Source organism: Apis florea, unplaced genomic scaffold (assembly GCF_048593485.1).
Source record: "Apis florea isolate Af1SG1 unplaced genomic scaffold, ASM4859348v1 contig_2201_pilon, whole genome shotgun sequence".
In the NCBI taxonomy this organism is placed as follows: Eukaryota; Metazoa; Arthropoda; class Insecta; order Hymenoptera; family Apidae; genus Apis; species Apis florea.
In genome coordinates, this window is record NW_028256542.1 from 655,816 (window position 1) to 672,106 (window position 16,291).

Genomic DNA, 16,291 nt, shown 5'->3' on the forward strand with positions numbered 1-16,291 from the left:
AACAGAAAAATGGAACATTCGATGCAAATGCAATGCATCAGTTCCATGTAGTGCTAATTTTCTATTGCACATGCAGGTAAGTCTAATTTGCCGATAAGATATGTCGAATAAATAAAATTTCGAATAATCGTTGTGTATCGGAACGAAAACAACGCGTTAGAAACCGAGAAGTTATATATTGTTTGTAAGTTGATTTAATCGCATTCGTGGACGGAAGAATGCAGTTTTTATCATATATACCACTATATACGACTATATCTGGTGGTGAAGCAAAAAAACTCCACGATAAATATTATTACGAATGTATTTGAAATAAATGAATAAATGGAAACAAAACACGCTCCGTTACACCGCTTTATACAAATTTATTTTTTTTTTTTTTTTTTTTTTTAAACATTATTCGTGTTATGGTTCCGAAGATTCTTATCGACATATGCAAAAAAATCTTAAGAGCAAGTATATCGACTTTACAAAGTTATATCTAATTTTAACCGACCAAAAATGTACCCCTCGCTCTCTCTTTCTCTCTTATGCACACAGGCGCGCGCGTAAACGCGCGCGCGCCCATCACCCTCACTCGCTCACCCTTCCCCCTCCCCCCTCCCCGCCCAATATACCCGCTTTTGCTTTCTATTTCTGCTTTTCCTGTCCGAACCATAACGTCGACCATCTTCCGTTATACATTGTTAAAAAGTCGAAGTGTTTATCGGCCATTGAGTGGTTTAATGAAACACGAAAAATATAGTAGTCGCATCGTTGGTTTCAAATACGATGATTTTTATAAAAACGAAAGGATCAAAATATATCATTCCTTTTCCAAACAAAAAAGGAAAAGTTAAAAGCATGAGGCGGATGCGAATATTTCAACGACGCCTGGGAGTTACCTTTTATTACAATTATTACTTCAATGTTTATTCCTTATTTTGTTATCAATAAAAATCGTTACATAGTAGTTTGGGTTGCTGCTTGACGCCAGCCGAATCGACAAGCAATCAGTTATAGTAATAATAGTAGCAATAATATTACAGTAATAATAAATGGTAGCGGTATCGTGTATTAGGTGTATGTATGTCATGTATATGGGCGTGTGCATGTATATGCGCGTGAACGCATCTGTATGACTGCGGGGGTATTTCTTGATATAACTCGTGTAAGACTGCATTAATCGAATGAGAAACATTTACACGGTTAAAGGAATCTATTCTTTTAATAGATCCAAATTTAAATGTTGCATTTTAATATATTTAATTTTCAACTAGTTCCGTAATTAATATTATCTTTGATAAAAAAAATTCTTATCTTTGATAAGAAATATTGACCATTTAAAAGGAAAGAAAAATAAAGATATAAGAATAAATGAAAATATGAAGATCGAACGATTTAATTATGCTTCTGTTCCGTGTATAGTTCTTTCAACTTTTGCAATCATATTTTGTGTTTTGTATGCATGCCACGCGCGCTCGAATGTCATATTTATATATTTATATTATCTTGGTGTATATCTTCGACTCTCGTTCCAGTTCTCATCCCCGTTCCTCTCTATTTCTTTCTCGATAAATGACACGTCTCTTGTCAGTTTGTTTTATTCTTCTTACACATAGCAATATTAAAGAGAGTAAATAGTTAAAAGGGTTGTATCGATCTGGGAGAGGGAGGCGGCCAGGATTGTATCAATCCACGCCTTTTCACCCTCTGCCGCACGTTTGCCTGCACCGTCCGCACCGTTCTCCTTACCGTCACTATCTTATCGACGTAGTCGCTTTTACATATTTCTTTTTCTTGTTCTTTATCATCGATATTGTATCTCTATTGCGCTCTCCAACATACCTTAAGACAACCGCTTCTTGTTTGTTTCACGATTCTTGCCGTTCAATCCTTAAAATCAATCCTTTCATGCTACCTCCCTTTTTCCTTTATTATTCTCATTCACACTCTTTTCTTTCTTACTCGATCATTCATTTTTTTCTTTCACGCCCTTTCCATTTTCAGTTTCTATCCCTTTAAACTTTCTTTAACATACTTTCTCGCTTTCGTTCACTCTCTTTTTTTATCCTTTCATTCTTTTCATATTTCGCTCACTCTTTCTCTCCATTTCTAACATCCTTTCATTCTCTACAAAGACTGTAAATCTAACACGCAATAGTTTACTATTATTTATTATCATTATTTCTTATATTTAATGCATGCTTCTCGTGTATTTTTTCTCTCCATCGACGAATCGACACACGATCGTTCGCAAATGAAAGATTGTTTATTTGATTTATTCCCGGTCACTATCACCTTTTAAGTAAATATTTATTGTTTATATGGAGTATATAAATGTAAAACTGCATGTACTTTCGGTTTATATTTTTTTCATTTCTTTTTTTATTCTTTCTTTTTATTCAATTGTAAAAAAGCATTTTTTTCTTTCTCTTCATCAAAGTTTTTGGAATTCTGTCGTTAGTATTGACATCTCGATTGTAAATACACATTGGAATAAAAATTCAAAACATAAGTGCTACTGTCGAAACAAAAACAATGAAAAGACCGCACCTCATCGATTACAATTTGCGCGATCATTTTCCAAGTAAATGCCTATGAGTTTTTTCAAAAATTATTGCGCATATATATGAGCGCTTGCGTTTGTTCCTCGAACGTCGACCAGCCGAATCGAAGAGGAGAGAACGACGACTGGAATATGATAGCTGTGTTGCTGGTGTTGTTGCTGATGTAGTTGTTGCTTTTCATCGAATGTCGCGCGGCAAGCTTGCGGCAGTTCCGGCGCGACTCGTGCGGCATGACGCATTCCATTCGCTGTTCATTAAAATAATCGATCGTTTAATATTAATATTAGATATTTATGTTGGGTCCCAGAGGTTACTGAAACAAAAAAAAGAAAAAGAAAAAATATGGGAAATGCCTTACTGTTAATTTCATTGTATAATTTTTATTTTAATTGATATGAACAAAAAAGAAGAAAGGAAAAAACATAAAAAATTTTAAATTTTGTATATATACTTTTTGTATTATTTTTTGTCAAGTCATTTTTTATTTAATTGCAAAATTTTATATCTCGTATTTGATCATTATATCGCTACTTCTTATTTAATTATTTTTTAAAAATATCACGATGTGAAAAAATATATCTATGCTGTTTTTGCATTGTTCATTTTTTTAAGGACGAAATATTTGTCTGAACTTCGCAATATGCACGCAATATGCACGATTCAAGAACGAAGGATACGCGTAAGTCTATGATTAGTCATCATTGCAAACTGATACATCGAGCCAAAGTGATCGACTAAAATTATGCGAAAATGACTTATATACTTATATGTATGTCTTCTTATTCGTGTGTGGAAAAAAATTTTGTAAATTTCACCGTTTGTTTATTTATCTTGTTACGAAAATTTATATGGATTCATATTCAAAATTCTCTCGTATAAATAATCTCTTATCATATTATAAGATTATAAAATCAAATGTTGAACATTTATATGTTCAAGCAAATTGACGTTATATGAACTCAAAACTTAAGCTCGGGATCGCTCAACATATACTTTCAATTTTAGTTCAATCATTCTATTGAAAAGCATAAAATGCTACTTAATGTATGTTACACAATTATTAATCGGTACCGCTACTTAATACTTTAATTTATTTCGTCGCAATTATATCGTAGAAACTACTCTACAAACGTGACAAAAATTCAATGCTAAAACACCATACTCAAATGATACATACGTATGTACTAACCTAATAGCCGCAGGACACAAGGTAGTCCCCGAGTTTTTCAACGACCGATGCGGCTTGCTGTGGTTGTATAGGATCTTCGTAAAGAGAGACAACTACTGCTTGCGTCGTCTTCATGCAGTGGACGCCGACTTTTCCAAGTTTTGCCCTTATCACTCGATCCGTACCTGACAGGTAAATGTACCTGTTGCCGGCCAAGGTGACACCCGACGACGTCAAAATATCCTGTTCTTCAAATCCCTGGACCAATTTCGTCAACTCCTCTTTACTTACCTATACACACAAATCGTCATATGTTTGTTGACTTAATATAAATTGAAATAAAGTAATTAAATAAAATCAAAATTAGACTAAAATGAGAGAAATTATTATATTTGATATATGATTCAAACATATTTTATTCCGTTTTAATTTCATAATAATATTTTAATGGAAATACAATTGCACCAATAAAAATAAGTAATATTAAATATTTTTATAATATGTAACATAAAAATAATTTTTTTACATTATATTATATGTGCTTTTATGGACTTGAATTTGTATCTGTATTTAATTCATAACATTCATGGAAGTCCATTTTTTTTATATCGTACAAAGAAAGAATTTAATATATATTATGATCATAAAAATATAGATTAATTATTTATTCGATTTCTAATAATGTAAATAATATATTTAATTCAATTGTATTAGAAAATATATATATATATATATATCCGATAAATAATTATAAATATATCATGTTAAAAATATTTACGTTTATAATTACTTTTTTTTTATAATTTTTGCTTTATATTATTACAAGAAAAATTGCAATATACATTTAAATTGCAATCGTTATCTACTTTATAAATGATAGAATTTACTTTGTAACGTTTAATATAATTTAATATCGATATTGAAAAACAATGTTTTAATTTCATTTAAATAATTATATAATTTTTAATAATCTTTAAAAAATTCTAACGAAAAACTAAATATAACTAGAATATTTAAAAAACACAATCAAATGTTTATCATACTTTAACGATTCCTTCTTAAATTATCTCGAATTAAATTAAATATATAATTTATACATACAAATCTATCAAAAAAATGTTTAAATAAAATATAATTACTAAAAGAAAAAATATAATAGTAGTTGTTTGTTTATTTTGTTCATTATAATGAATATTCAATATAACTTTTTTAAAATTTAAATTATATAACTTAAAATAAAAATTTAAATATGGTCTTTGTTATCCAAAAATTTGCTATCTTATATAGGTTATTATCATTACAACAAAAAAATATTAAAAATTCATTTCAAGATAAAAATAAATATTACTTTTTTTTCTTTTTCTTTCATTTGTTTTATTTTCAAGTTTTTAAATCTAAATTTCTATTTATTTAATTATTTAATTATCTTATGATCTAATTATTAAAACATTTTTAATTAAGTGATATTATATTTTCAAGATGATGTAAATTCCAAATAAATAAATGATTAAAATTAGAAATAAAATGAAATAACAAGATTTTATTAGAAATTTGATCGGGCGCCAAAACGACCATTTCGCGATTCCAGGTACGGTACTGTGGGAGGTTGCTGCCCGGCCGGCATCGCCATTTTGGCATTCGTAACCGGAAAGTGTGTGCGCGCGTGCGAGGCCACGGTGCAGCTGGCGACCTTTATCTCTACGTTTTACCGTCTCTCCGCATAGAACCTTTCTTTGAAATCAAGAAAGAACTGCTTTACCTTGTAACCGAACACGCTTCACACTTGCATTGCTATTTCCCAGAAACATTGAGGCGCTTGTTCACATTTGACAGAAATTTGTCATTTGCGAATTATGCACTCTCAAAATTAATTTTTAATCTTGTCTTAATTCAAGATGGCTATTTGCAAATATAGTAAAATCATAATTGATTATACAAATAATCTTAAAATCTATGTTATCAATTGATTAATGAAAATAAAAAAAGATTTTATTCTTAAAAAAAAGATTTTACAATGCGTTTATAATATATCTACCAAAATTCAAATAAATATTCAAAGAAAAATTTAACTTCTATAAATTTCCCATATCTTAATATCCACTTATTCAAACTTTCTCAATATTCTTAACTGACCTCTATCATTTCATTTCACTAACACGACTAATTCAAGGCTCTTAAATTTTACCGACATGATCATAAAAGCTTTTTAAATGTAATGCAGATGGCGCGTCGATCAGAGTCAACTTTTCTAGAACTGTCCCTGATCCTTTTTTCTAATATTAAATTTAGAATTTTAATGGAAAAAAATATAAAACATTAAAAATTTAATTATTCAAATAAATTTAATAATTAAATACACTTAAATAATTAAGATAATACTTGAAAATTTAAATTGTATAAAATACAAATTATCATATGACGTATGTCATATACGTAATAAAATCTTTATTTCATTTTTTACTTATTCAACAAATATTTTAAAAACAGAAAAGAGAAGAGAAAGAAGATTGATGCATTGAACACGTAGGCGTTTCTACGTGTGTTATATATATATATATGATAACAGAGAATCGTTTCCGAAATGAGTCATGCTTCGTAACAAACATCAATGTTCAAATTTTCGTTAGTTCTCAGATATTCGCTACTGTGCATTGTAACTAATGAAAAAATTTTAAGTATGAATCAGTTTCAACAAAAAATAGAAGCCACCACTGAGAATAAGAGCCACCATTTCTATGGGCGGCAGTGGCAACGTGCCCGGCAGGCAGCCATGTTAAACTTAGTCGAAAACCATTCAAGTTCGACCAGGCAAAATTTTCTGTAGTAAAAATTGCCACACCCTAGCCTGTCAGATTCCTTTTTTAAATGTATCAAGTGAATTTTTTTTTCAAAATTTTTAGAGAAATATATATTTACTCATTCTATTACTAGTTTTTTCAATCGATTCAGTAATATTACCATCTACGATGGCCGGCTCTTTGCTGCAGACATATTTGGGCGGTGGACAAAATTTCTGGAGATTTTCAAAAATGTCAATTATTGCATATTATATAATGATGAATTTCAACTATATCCCATAACTTAATTTGGATTATTAAACAATCTAACCGGCGTCGCTAACACGAGGGAACAACCATGCCGGGTCAACACGCGGAACTTGAACGATTTTTGCTATTTATTAAACACACGAGAATGTGTATTTCTTTGTTTTGGAAGAACTAATTATCTTAATAATTACACGGTATTATTATTCATGGTAAAATTACTATTATATTATTATTATATATATTGTGTGTATGTGTGTGCGTGTGTGGTAGTGTGGGTGGTGGTATGTGTGTATGTGTATATAATATTATGTTATTTTGCAAAATTCACTTCAGTTCCAATAAAATATATTAAAACTTGTACGTACTTAACCAACACGTATAAAATTCTATTACAAATAAATACATACATTACATATTAATATATTATATGCTAGATATATCCAATTCTACGCGATTGAAGTCTGAATAAATGGAAAATATTCGATACTTGTTATAAATAATGCTTAAAGGAAAATCAAAAGAAATAAAAAATACCAAATACAAACTACTGCTATTATATATCTAAATTTCTTCAAGATATATTCAGTGCGTACTTTCCCTCTTGTCGCCTAGCTAATAATAAGCTTGCGAGACATTAGTCGAATGATATACTCACTTCGAAGCCTTCAGACTTTGCCCAAAGATTGCCATCGTGTCCTGCAATCGCAGCTTTGGTAACACATCGAGACGCGAGCAGCTGCTTGTCAACGTAATCCTGCCAGCTCATTTTTTAACACAAGCGGCTCAATTCAATCGTTCACCACGCCACTAAAGACACTACCCGTCACCGACTGACTCTTCTCACGACTACCTATATGCGCTGAACGCCGGCCACACTTCTCTCTTGCCCCTCCTCTCGTCTCTTCGTGGTTTGTAGCGACCCCTCTTGGCCCCTCCAGACTCACGGGTGCCGATGATCGTATTTCCCCCACTCTTGATGACCGGCCGGTAATTGACTACACAGTTGTGCCAACTTTTAGATTTTGCAATCAATATGTAAAAATCAGAATAAGTTTTTTCTTATTTTGATGAAAACTATATATTATATTCATATTTCTTTTTCTCTTTTTAAATCTAACATTAAATGATACAATTTTTATCTAATATTTTTTATTATTTTTATTGTTTTATAAAAATTTTATTTTCTATTCCTTTATATCTTTATGCAACTATATCTATCGATTTCAAATGCTAATTTAATATATTTTTAATTTTTTTTATATTGAAATTAATACTTTTCAATTAATAAAACAATAATCAAAATGATTATTATTTAATTTATTAACATTCATTCTTTATCATTCTCTTTAATCATTTTTATATTTTATACAGAACAAAGAACGTTATAGCGACATCTTTCTCTAAAAATATATATACATAGGTTCATGATATATACTTACATATATATACATATTTTTGCATTGTAAGAAAAATTGTACACGTGCTTTGCTTATTAATTTTTAATTAATTTTGAATATGAATAATAAATTTAATAGATTTTAGTACTATTAAATCTCTTTTCAAAATGCAAGTATCTTGTCCAAACAATGTAAAAATATATAATTTAAGTGCTGGGAAATCTCTTCCAGAGGTAAATCTTTTTATTTTTATTGTTTTAAATAAATCATCGTATAACTATATATTTATAATTTCCATTATTTCATCATTTAATTTTTTTCAGTGGTTATCTGAACGAAAGAGACGTGCTTTATTAAAAAAAAATATTGGTAAGTTTCATAAATGTTTTATCAAATGTAATAATAATATGATAAAATATACATATAATCATAATATTATAATAGATATACGACGTCGAATTGAACTTATTCAAGATTTTGATATGCCTGGTGTTAGTACTTCTATCAAAGTTACAAATGATGGACAATATATTTTAGCAACAGGTATATATAAACCACGTGTTAAATGTTTTGATGTAAAGAATCTATCTTTAAAGTTTGAAAGATGTTTTGATTCTGAAGCTATTACTTTTGAGATACTATCAGATGATTATAGTAAAGTATGTATTTTCATTATATATATATTTTCATAATTAAATTTAATATCTAATTATTTTTTTATTTTTAGTTAATATTTTTATGTTGTGATAGAAGTATTCAATTTCATGTTGCTCATGGAAAATATTACATACTTAGAGTACCTCGTTTTGGAAGGGATATGAAATATCATTATCCATCTTGTGATATTTTTGTTGTCGGAGATAGGTTTGGTGCATAATATTTTAAGTTATAATTTTTAGTTAAGAGTTTAAATAATCAAAATGTATTTCATTAATTTGCAATATGTATATAATTTGTTACAGTAACGAGATTTATAGAATAAATCTTGAAAGAGGACAATTTTTACAGTCTTTTTTAACAGAGGCATCATCATTAAATAAATGTGAAATAAATCCTATACATCATCTTCTTGTTATTGGAACAGAAGATGGAACAATAGAAGCATGGGATCCTCGTGCTAGAAATAAAGTTGGTACTTTAGATTGTGCTTTGCATTGTATTAATCAAGATAACAAGTAAGATATACATTATGTCAATTATGTCAACATTTTATATTATTTTCAAATATAGTTTTTATAATAATATTTGTTTTATAACAATAAAATTTTTATTCTATTATTATTTAGATTAGAAAAAATTCCTGCAATTACTAGTTTAAAATTTCAAGGAAGTTTAACATTTGGAGTGGGCACATCAACTGGACAAGTATTATTATATGATATTCGTTCAAACAAACCATTTTTAATAAAAGATCATATGTATGGTTTGCCTGTTAAAAATATTGAATTCCATAAGAAAATGGATATAGTTTATTCTATGGATAGTTCCATAGTAAAAATATGGGAAAAAAATAGTGTAAATAAAATTTATGATTCAATACTATAATACTCAATAATAAAATGTGAAAAAGAAAACAATACATAACAATAATATTTATTTTTAAATATTAAAATAATATTTTACAGGGTAAATTATATACATCTATAGAAGCACAACATGATTTTAATGATATGTGTGTTATACCAAACACAGGAATGCTTTTAATTGCTAATGAACATACAAAAATACAAACATTCTATGTTCCAAGTCTTGGTCCAGCTCCTTCGTGGTGCAGTTTTCTAGATAATCTTACAGAAGAACTAGAAGAATTAAATTATGAAATAATCTATGATGATTATAAATTTGTAACTGAGAAAGATTTGGATGAATTAGGTCTTTCACATTTAAAAGGCACCAATCTTCTTAGAGCTTACATGCATGGTTACTTTATAGATATGCGATTATATAGAAAAGCAAGAGATGTAATGAAACCATTTGAATTTGAACAATATAAAAAGAAAAAAATACAACAAAAAATAGAAGAAACTTGCAGTAGTAGAGTACAGGTATTGAATATTTTATTACTTTATAATATAATTTATTTGATGTTTTTAATATATATTTATATATATTTATAGATTCAAAAAATACCAATTGTAAATAAAGAACTTGCATTAAAATTAATGGATAATGAAACAAATGAGAAAAAAAAGAAAAGAAGTTCTTCTAATCTTCTAACAGATGAACGTTTCAAAGAATTATTTACTAATCCAGATTTTCAAGTAGACAAAACTTCGGAAGAATACTTATTATTAAACCCTGTCATTTCACAACTCAGTAAGAGTAAGGCAAAGAAGCTAAAGGCTAAAGAAGCTGAAAAAGAAATGGAAGAAAGAATAGAAATTGATAATGTGGAAAACGAACATTATGGTTATATGAATATAGATATATTTATTACATATGTATTATATATATATATATTGTTTCGTTTTTAAATTTAAATTATTTATTTTTAAAACAACTACAAGATTGTTGATAATACTAAAAAATGTTTTAAATAGAATAGAATAGAATAATTTCAAAGAGTAATGATTAAGTCTTTTTTTATGTAATTTATACATATACTTGCATATCGATTAATATAAGAAATTATATGATATTATTTGAAAAAACAATTAATTTTCATATATTCTCTACATTCAACATAAAATTACATTAAATATATACTATTTGAAATTATTTAATTTTCATTTGAAACATTATTCAATATTATCAATTTTGATAAAATTGATAAGATTTTTGAAAAGAAGAATTTTGATAAAATTGATAGATAGATATCAAATTTAGATTAAATATTAGAAAATTGATTTGAATGGAATAAAAATAGTATTTAATTAATTCAATAAGAAAATTTATATTTTTAGATAATAGTTCAGATGAAAGTTTTATCCATGATGATAGTAGTTCAGAAGATGAAAAATTATGGGTTAAAGAAGTGAAAAATCAATATCGATTGATAAAGAAGAATGAAAAACGAATACAAGAAAATAATAATGAATATATTGAAAATGAACCTCAACTTTATGAAATTAAAGAAAATGTAGAATTCAAAGATGCAAAACCTATAGCAAAGAAACAAAATAAGTATGTATATTATTATATATATGTATATATGTGATTAAAAAATATTAATTCCTAAACATCTAATATAAACTTTTGAATTTTTTTATCATTGTTATCATTATTATTTTTTTTTTTTTAGGACTACTTTAGGAGAAAGACTGAAGAGTCATGAAACGGATGATATTAAAATTTCTGCTTCTCGTGGAAATAGAGAAATAACTTTTATTAGTGGAAAGGTATATATACATGTATACATACGTTTTGAAAATATATATATATATATATATATATATCTATAATCTATTCTTATATCTATGTTTATTTACAGAATAAACAAACAGGACGAAGAAAATTACATGTGGAGAGACATGGAAAAGGATATAAACATCTATTAAGACCAGCAGGAATTTTGAAAAGGATGAAACGTTAATATTTATTGTAATTATTTTATTAAATATTAAATAATTATTTTTTTTTAATAAACAAAATATCTTTATATTATTATCATTGTTATTTTGAAGAACAACTTTTTTTATATTCCTTGGTGTCATCCTGTACTAGAAGTTAGTTATAGCTTGAATAAAATAATTTATTTTGACGCGATGTATGTAGATATCTTGACAGAGGTGAAGTGTCATCTCAAAAGAGTGATATAATGAAATTCATACATTAGGGTGAATCATACGAAATAGTGATACAAATGTTTTCTTTTCAAGTTCAAAAGTATCGTATTCGTTTGTCAAGAAAAATGACATTAGTAAGTTCTGTATTATATTTAATTTAATTCTTTTTTTTTTTATTAATTACATATATAGATTATCACATAATGTAATAAATATAATATGATATACCGATTTTACCGTAAATTTACTATTAAATTTTAATTTATAAAATTAACATTTAATATATTTGTTTAAAGAGAAATCCAAAATGATTATTTTTATTTTTTATATTTTATTTTATTATTTATTATATTTTTATTTTTTATTTATTATAATTTATTATATAATAAGTATTGTTTATTTTGATTTGTCTATATCTAGATTTAAATCGTTAATTCTCTAAATCTATAATTTAACTATTTATTTTATTTTCAATTTTAATGGATTATAAAATCTATATTTAAAAAAAAACAATTATATTGTTATTTTAAACTTTTTTTTTTAATAATTATAAATAATTTAATAATTTTCTAATATTGTAAAATTAAATGACAAAATTATTTTATGTGTTTTAATTATATTTTGATTGTTATTCTTTACAGGCAAGTTCACATAATGAATCAAAGAATGGAAAAGATCCTCCTCAACAAAATCATGAAGAAACAGTACAAGAATCTACACCATCTGGATTATCAGATTTACAAATGCAAAGTACAGAAGTAAGATTATTTAATAATTTTCATCCTAATATGTAAATATATAATGTCATATATGTCATTATACATTATAATTTTTATTTTTTGATAGGTTGGTGAAATCACAGAAATGCCAAATTTTGAAATATTAAACACATCTGCAGTACTTCATTATTGTAAACATAAAATACTAAAACCATATTTGACATTATTAGGAATAATGGGTTTAAAACCAATGAGTAATGATGATTCACAACGATGTTCTTGTTATTGTATTTTTGGAAATCTTCATACTTTTCAGGTCACAATATTTATGTGTATTGGATATATTTTACAATATATGGCATGTTTTAGGTAATATCTAATATAGTATTCTTAATATAACTTTTATTAAGTATTTAAGTAATTAATTTTTCAGAAGAGATAGAGGCTTTTGTTATAAAACAATGTCTTTGAAATTTCAAATGACATCCAACATAAGCAATAAGCAACATTCAGAAAAAGTTATTTGTTATGGAAATGTTATATTTAGTTATCTAGTTCCCAGTATTTTACATTTAATTGCATACTTATATACTATATATCTATTTCGAATTAAAGAAAATGAACAATTACAAAATTTAATGGAAAGAGCATTTCTTCTATCATCTAATCCTGCAAATCGTGGAAATCAAAGAAAACTTGTATGGATACTGTGGTTATTTATAGCATTGAGTCTTGTATGGATAATTATGGCATTAATTACAGTAAATGTGTTAATGGCCCAAGAAAGTATTATATTTCAATGGTTAGAATACAGGTAATTTTTTACATAAAATTTTTGTTTAATATAAAATATAATAATTAAAATTTATTTTATTTCATTTTTTTCATTTTTAAACTATATTTAATTTCATATTTTGAAACATGAAACATTGAAACATTTCATTTAAAGTAATTATTTTTGTATTGTTAAAATTTTATGTTTCTTTCAAATTTATTTTGTGTATAGTCCAAATCAAGTAAAAATAATATTGAAGATACTTTTAATTGTCTGTACATTATGGCATGATATGGTTCAAGGAACAATTATTACTAGCTATTGTTTGCAAGGACAACTTCTACTAGCACATTTATATTTCCTTCGTGGAAAATTACTTTATCATACTTTATCTCCTATTGATTGGATGAGGGTTTGTATATCTACTTTTATAAATAACTATTTCTTTTAATTTATAATTGATAAAAAAAAAATAAAACTAAAATTAAAAAATTAAAAACAAAAGAATAAGAAAAAGAAGAATACAATTCAGGTCTTTGCATTTACTTTACAGGAAATTAGTGAATTTAAAAAATTATTGAAATATTTCAATGATGAATTAGGATTAGCAGTATGTATTTACACAATTGTAAATTTATCATGGGCAGCCACTAGTATTGTTTGGTTGCTTCAGTATGATAATAGTGATATGCAAAATAATCATGTTACTTGGATTGGTATAATAAATGTAGTTCTTTGGATTTTAATATCAATAGCTCCCTTTATTCAGGTATGTTTATCTATAAAAAATACGATCAAAATAAACACTTATATATTTGATATTATTCAAAAATTCAAAAATTCGAAATGAAAAAAAGAACATTTGAATTTCTTTTGTTTTTTTAATAGGCAGCTCGTTTAACTGCTGCTTGTTCTATGATTCAAAGTATCGGACACGAAGTACGAATTAGACCATTCGTATATCAAAGCACTCCAGGTGAAGACCTTGATACTATACTTTTGTATACATCGTCATTAAAAATGTGCGCTAAACTCTTCAGAGTACCAATTACGGGTAGATACCTTTGTCTTCTCCTAACTATAGGCAGTATCTTGATCCTTACATTAGGACAATGTCAATTTTTTTAATTATTTTTTATATTTTGATAAATCTAATTATACCAAATATTTTTTTGTATATTTTTCATTTTATATATATATGTAATTGATCATATTTTAAATCAGAGTAACATTTATATCTTCATTATCTAGAAATTATAATTCATGTTAAAATTAATTTAAATTAATCATTACTATAATTATATTCAAAGAGAAAACTTGTATTAAAAAAAAAGTTAACATTGAATTATTAACTTTTTATTAAATTCTACATATAATTAAATATGTATATTTATTATAATAAATATATCTAATTTATTTCCAATTTTTGATTATTTTTATTTTTAATAAATATTTTTATTTTTTTAATAAATATTATCATTAAATTAATATATATCATATCTTTTTTGTTTTTGTTAATGAGTATTAAGCCAATAGCATATTTATATGAAATCAATTGTCATTGGCTAATACATTGAGAATTTGCTAAGTATTATCGTGCTGTTGCGTCTGATAAAACTAAACGTAATAAGGAAAAATTTGTTTCCGAAATTTTTTCGTTTCGTATATGCAAATTTATTTTAGTTCATTATACTTAAAAATCATGGATTTACTAGGATCTATTCTTAATTCAATGGATAAACCTCCTACAATTAGTGACAGACAAAAGGCTTTAATGAAAAGTTAGTTAAAATAATTAACCTATATTATAATTGATCAATTAATTATTTTAATATTTATAAAATAACTTTTATTACATAGAGCAAAAAGAGGAGTATCAGAAGCATCAAAAAGCAGAAGCTGAAAGATTAAAAATTTTTCGAGAAAAGGTTTAAATTTTGCGTCTATATTTCAATTTTTGTTAAATGAGGTTATATGTGTATTATTTCTTTTATGTTGATTCAGGTAGAAGAGAAAATTAATAAATTTCTTCAAGATGACAATGCAAAGGAATACAAATTTCCACCAATGGATCAAATTTATAGGAGTATAATGTATATTATAAAAATATAAAAAAAACAATCATTTTAATTATTAATTTTAATTATAATTGAATGATACCTTGATGTTTTATTATCTTATAGACATGATGTTGCTGAAGTAGCAAATATATGGGCATATTCATTTGGTGAAGAAGGCATTGACCGTCATATTGTGATTTTTAAAAGAGAACATGCTCCATCTGAAGATCAGTTAAATGCACTTCGCAGAGGAGAAGAATGGAATGAAGAAATAGCAAAAAGATTAATAGAGGAGAGAGAAAGGCGAGCCAAAGAAGAGGAAGAGGCTATTACTAAACCCAAAAAACGAAAAGATAATTTTGTACCAAATAGTTATTATAAAGATAAATATCAACATTTAATTGGAAAGGAAGCTGCTTTAGAAGCAGCTAGAAAAACAGAAGCTAATAGTAGTTATGGTTGTGGTAAATAAACAATTATGTTATTAGATATATATATATATATTTGTTAAATATATTTGGTTATTTAATTAATATTTATTCTAGTTCCTAGTGAAAATAAGAAAGATCAAAGAAGTATAGAACAAACATTAGCAGATATACGGGCTAAGAAAAGAAAATTGGAAATGAGTATCAAGGAGTCAAACCATCAAGATGAAACTATAAAATAAAATAATGTTTAAAATTATGTAAAATATTTAATACTTATTTAATTTCTAACTTGTAAATATTTCAGATTAATAATATGATAAAATTAAATGTTTAAATGCAAAGTTATTCATATTTTACTGATTGTAATACATGCACTTACTTATTTTATGTATATATTAATATTATTTTATGTGCCTGTGA

General features: G+C 26.2%; 4 protein-coding genes across 8 annotated transcripts; 3 read left to right on the forward strand and 1 right to left on the reverse strand.

Annotated features, from left to right (window-relative positions):
• Positions 1 to 2,337: 2,337 nt before the first annotated feature.
• chic (profilin chickadee) lies at positions 2,338 to 7,757 on the reverse strand. 2 transcript variants are annotated; one of them, XM_012484906.3, is made up of 3 exons: positions 7,420 to 7,757; positions 3,739 to 4,008; positions 2,338 to 2,862 (listed from the first exon to the last, which is right to left on the reverse strand). In XM_012484906.3, exons 1-2 carry the CDS (start codon positions 7,528 to 7,530, stop codon positions 3,739 to 3,741), a joined length of 381 nt encoding a protein of 126 aa, XP_012340360.1. In that variant the 5' UTR covers positions 7,531 to 7,757; the 3' UTR covers positions 2,338 to 2,862. The 2 variants fall into 2 exon arrangements, with proteins under 2 accessions (XP_012340360.1, XP_003692613.1); XM_003692565.4 differs by having other exon boundaries at positions 3,727 to 4,008; positions 7,420 to 7,739.
• Positions 7,758 to 8,148: 391 nt separating this feature from the next.
• LOC100863724 (lethal (2) 34Fd) lies at positions 8,149 to 12,644 on the forward strand. Of its 3 annotated transcripts, none has more exons than XM_086917399.1 (12): positions 8,180 to 8,394; positions 8,485 to 8,530; positions 8,606 to 8,820; positions 8,889 to 9,025; positions 9,124 to 9,336; positions 9,448 to 9,676; positions 9,787 to 10,206; positions 10,279 to 10,570; positions 11,065 to 11,284; positions 11,403 to 11,499; positions 11,592 to 11,701; positions 12,528 to 12,644. In XM_086917399.1, the coding sequence occupies exons 1-11, from the start codon at positions 8,329 to 8,331 to the stop codon at positions 11,691 to 11,693; spliced, it is 2,037 nt and encodes a 678-aa protein (XP_086773525.1). In that variant the 5' UTR covers positions 8,180 to 8,328; the 3' UTR covers positions 11,694 to 11,701; positions 12,528 to 12,644. The 3 variants fall into 3 exon arrangements, with proteins under 3 accessions (XP_086773523.1, XP_086773525.1, XP_086773526.1); XM_086917400.1 differs by lacking the exon at positions 12,528 to 12,644 and adding an exon at positions 11,980 to 11,996; XM_086917397.1 differs by lacking the exon at positions 12,528 to 12,644 and having other exon boundaries at positions 8,149 to 8,394; positions 11,592 to 11,764.
• Positions 11,617 to 14,803, forward strand: LOC147658513 (uncharacterized). 2 transcript variants are annotated; one of them, XM_086917432.1, is made up of 8 exons: positions 11,617 to 11,701; positions 11,980 to 12,020; positions 12,528 to 12,644; positions 12,733 to 12,974; positions 13,039 to 13,419; positions 13,612 to 13,792; positions 13,934 to 14,149; positions 14,269 to 14,803. In XM_086917432.1, exons 2-8 carry the CDS (start codon positions 12,012 to 12,014, stop codon positions 14,506 to 14,508), a joined length of 1,386 nt encoding a protein of 461 aa, XP_086773558.1. In that variant the 5' UTR covers positions 11,617 to 11,701; positions 11,980 to 12,011; the 3' UTR covers positions 14,509 to 14,803. The 2 variants fall into 2 exon arrangements, with proteins under 2 accessions (XP_086773558.1, XP_086773557.1); XM_086917431.1 differs by lacking the exon at positions 11,617 to 11,701 and having other exon boundaries at positions 11,964 to 12,020.
• LOC147658514 (sperm-associated antigen 7-like) lies at positions 14,376 to 16,216 on the forward strand. The gene is made up of 5 exons (XM_086917434.1): positions 14,376 to 15,161; positions 15,241 to 15,308; positions 15,385 to 15,473; positions 15,564 to 15,904; positions 15,986 to 16,216. The coding sequence occupies exons 1-5, from the start codon at positions 15,047 to 15,049 to the stop codon at positions 16,108 to 16,110; spliced, it is 738 nt and encodes a 245-aa protein (XP_086773560.1). The 5' UTR covers positions 14,376 to 15,046; the 3' UTR covers positions 16,111 to 16,216.
• Positions 16,217 to 16,291: the final 75 nt, after the last annotated feature.